The following is a 3,471-nucleotide window of genomic DNA, read 5'->3' as shown; positions in this document are numbered from 1 at the left end:
GTTTACAATGAAGCTTTCAACACATCTCCTTCGTATGCCATGGTTTTTTGCAATGCTCGCGCCACAGTTTCTTATGCCCGTCATTGTCAGAATCAACACCTCTTGAAACAAGAGTAGAGCTCTCAGGTTCCAGGTTAAAACCAGGTTCAGTGTTGCGCAACATGATTGTTCTCCTTGACTCCTCATGTTTAACTTCAGAAAAAACTTCCCCAATAGAGGGCAATGGCTTCCTGCCGAGAATGCAGCCTCAGATCTTATCCAAACTTCGATCAAGGCCGACTGAAAACATGTAAACCCTATCATTTTCCTCTCTCTTCTTGTGGCGAGCATGGTCGTTCGAATTCTCACAAACATCATCATTACACTGATCAAGTTCCTGTCATAACGTTACCAATTCGTTGTAATAAGTAGTAACATCACGATCATTCTGCATGGATCTCCAGAATCGATTTTTCAACTCAAATATTTGAGAAGAATTCTCCAAGTCTAAATAAAGATCTCGAATGGCCTCCTAGAAGTCTTTAGCAGTGGGGAGAAATAGGTGAGGTTTTCCCATTGCAGGTTCCATGGAAATGATGAGCCAAGTAATAATAAGAGAATTTTTGGACTGCCATTTTTTAGATCAGGGTCACCAGCAGCATGTATTGATATTTCGCCAGTCAAATGCCCTATTTTGCCTCTGTCATCAATCGCCAATTTTATGGACTGAGCCCATTCGAGATAGTTGTGCCCATTGAGTTTTGTAACCATGAGATAAAGGGTTGAATTATGGGAATAGTAATAAGTAGATACAGACCTGGGAGGAATAATGGGATTGGGCGAAATGGTTTTGAAAGTACCGAAAGAGCTAATAGGATTTCTTTGGGTGCCGGTCATCGCCGACTTATACAACATCATCAGAAGAAAGAACAAAATCGAAAAAAGCACGAGGCTCTAATACCATTCGAGATAGATGTGCCCAATGAGTTTTGTAACCGTGAGATAAAGGGTTGAATTCTAGGAATAGTAATCAGCAGATACAGACCTAGGAGGAATAGTGAGATTGGGCATAATGGTTTCAAAGTACCAAAAGAGCTGGTAGGATTTCTTTGGGTGCTAGTCATCACCGACTTATACGACATCATCGGAAGAAAGAACAAATTAGAAAAAGTGCACGAGGTTCTGATACCATGAAGGATTTTTGAGAAGAAGAATAACCATTCTTATTGAATTTCAAGAGACAAGATTACAAGATAAATAGTAGAGGAAGGCCAGCAAATTAGGAAGGTCACAAAATCAGCAAATCAAATCAGCAGATCTCTAGGCTAGAAAACAGGAAACTAAAACTACTAGAATTTGAAATCGTAATTTCAAATTTTATTCAAAAAATAGAATTTCCTAATTTATTCGATAGAAATCCGAAAAAAACACAAGGCTTTGACAGACATGGCCAGAGCCAGAGCTAGAGCCAGAGCCAGAGCTAGAGCTAGAGCCTTTGAACTCACCCTAGCCCTAGCCACAGGCTTCAACTCAAACCAGCAAGTCCAGGCTTCATCTTCAAGCCTTCTCCAGCTAGAGAGCCTTCACAAAGAGCCCTTTGTCTTCAAGGTTTGAGCCTTCAAACCAGAACAACCTTTGTCGTCTAGTCTTCAAGCCTTCCGCTAGCAATAGAGCCACAGAGCCTTTGAACAAGCGAGAGGCTTTGAGCCAATGAGATGTCATTGTCAGTCTTTGTGAGTTGTCAGACTGCTTCAAACTAGTAAGTCGTCTTCTTCTTCTTTAGGGCTTAGTATTGCAGCAAGGCACAATGAAGCGCACCAAGGCTCACAACACATTGAGTCACACCTTTAGATATCTGAGCTTTTAACTTTATTTTTTTTCTTTTCAATCTTTTAAGAAAGAAAACGCAAGGCTTCGAAAAACATAGCCAGAGCCTTCAAACTCACCCTAGCCCTAGCCAGAGGCTTCAACTCAAACCAACAAGTCCAAGCTTCATCTTCGTGTTTTCAAGCCTTCCGCCAAGAGCTAGCAAGAGAGCCTTCACAAAGAGCCCTTTGTCTTTGAGGTTCGAGCCTTCGAACCAGCACAACCTTCGTCTTCAAGTCTTCAAGCCTTCCGCCAACAAGAGAGCCACAGAGCCTTCGAACAAGCGAGAGGGTTCAAGCCAATGAGACATCATTGCCAGTCTTCGTGAGTTGTCAGGCTACTTTAAACACGTAAGTCATCTTCTTCAAACTATTATATAATGTGTAATTAAAAGACTTAGTGAAAAATGGAAATATGACTCCTTAGACAATTTGATGTTTCCTAGTGCTAGAACTAAAATAACATATAAAGCTCTTTAGGGAAAGGTGAATGTTCATTAGTTTTATAAAACTCACAAACAATTGTCTACCGTGTTTAGCCTACTTGTCTCCCACACTAAACACATATTGCTTATGGGGTGTTCTTAATGAATTGCATTACTTTAATGTTTACCGCTTACTTGCCATTTGCTTTCACAAATTGCTTATTGCTTTAACTTATTTTCATTCAACTGCTATGAATGTGTTCATGTGGTAAACTGCGGTAATCTTTGGCTAATTAGTTAAAAAAAGTACTTTATCTAGTGCTGCACGGCCTTTCACAAGGTGTGAAATATTCTGCCCATGACAAAATGGGATGCTACAAACATCACATTCCTGAGGGTATTAAAAGATACCGCCCCTTTAGGATTTGAAGTTCAATCCATGGCATTCAATAATTTATGAACTAATCAAAATCATCGCAAGTGTCATAATAATCTCCAAATATCGCACATGACAGAACAAGCAACGAATGATTCCCAAATCTCCAATGCATTACAATTAAACCATCTACTCCACTTATGATTGAGAAACCAAGCATGAAAACAATTTATAAGAATAAGCGATGAATCAAAAAGTTCAAACACCGCATAGCGCACAGTAAGGAATACGCACATATACCAACAAACTCAAGAAGGAGAATGCTAAAATTTCACATAAAGTTGATCAAACCAAACAAAGAAGGAGGAATAAAAGAAAAGATTGGAGGAGTACAAGAATACCCACGAGACGATGCTTGAACGATTCTGCTCTTCTTCTCGGATTCCGAATCCATTTTCTTCCGTCGCTTGCCCCAAACCCCGCGGACGCAAGAAACGAGGGCTTAAGCAAAACCCACGCCTCAACAGATCAGTCGCATGGTCACAGAGATAGTGGGAATCTCTTGGGCTTCCAGTTAAGAACGGCCCACGATGGGTCAGAGGTGTTAATGAGCCCATTACTTTGTAAGCCCAGTTATATATGGGAAAATCCAGGCCCTTATGTTAGAAACTCTAGCCCAAAGGGCTGAGACCACCATGGGAAGCTACACATAGGCGATGACATTTGGGCCTTCTCAGGCCCACTGAGTGAGCCAAGGAAAATCTGCCGTTCCTGTTTTCTGGCTAGGGTGGTGTTAAGATTTCAAGTGGAGCCAAGTCAACACGGC

General features: G+C 41.0%; 1 protein-coding gene across 2 annotated transcripts in view; it reads right to left on the bottom strand.

The window, feature by feature from the left end:
• Positions 1–3,227, bottom strand: part of LOC131157319 (uncharacterized) — a 14,564-nt gene extending 11,337 nt beyond the window's left edge. Inside the window, exon 1 of one of the 2 annotated variants that reach the window (XM_058111379.1) lies at positions 3,051–3,227. In XM_058111379.1, the coding sequence (XP_057967362.1) occupies positions 3,051–3,099 (49 nt within the window). In that variant the 5' untranslated portion in view covers positions 3,100–3,227. Of the gene's footprint in view, positions 1–3,038 lie in introns of both variants that reach the window. The other variant, XM_058111377.1, reaches the window with a different exon arrangement.
• Between the last annotated feature and the right edge of the window lie 244 nt (positions 3,228–3,471).

Source organism: Malania oleifera, chromosome 6, assembly GCF_029873635.1.
Source record: "Malania oleifera isolate guangnan ecotype guangnan chromosome 6, ASM2987363v1, whole genome shotgun sequence".
Taxonomy (NCBI): Eukaryota; Viridiplantae; Streptophyta; class Magnoliopsida; order Santalales; family Ximeniaceae; genus Malania; species Malania oleifera.
Note: the sequence above shows the minus strand (reverse complement) of the source record. Positions and strands in the feature narration are given on the sequence as shown.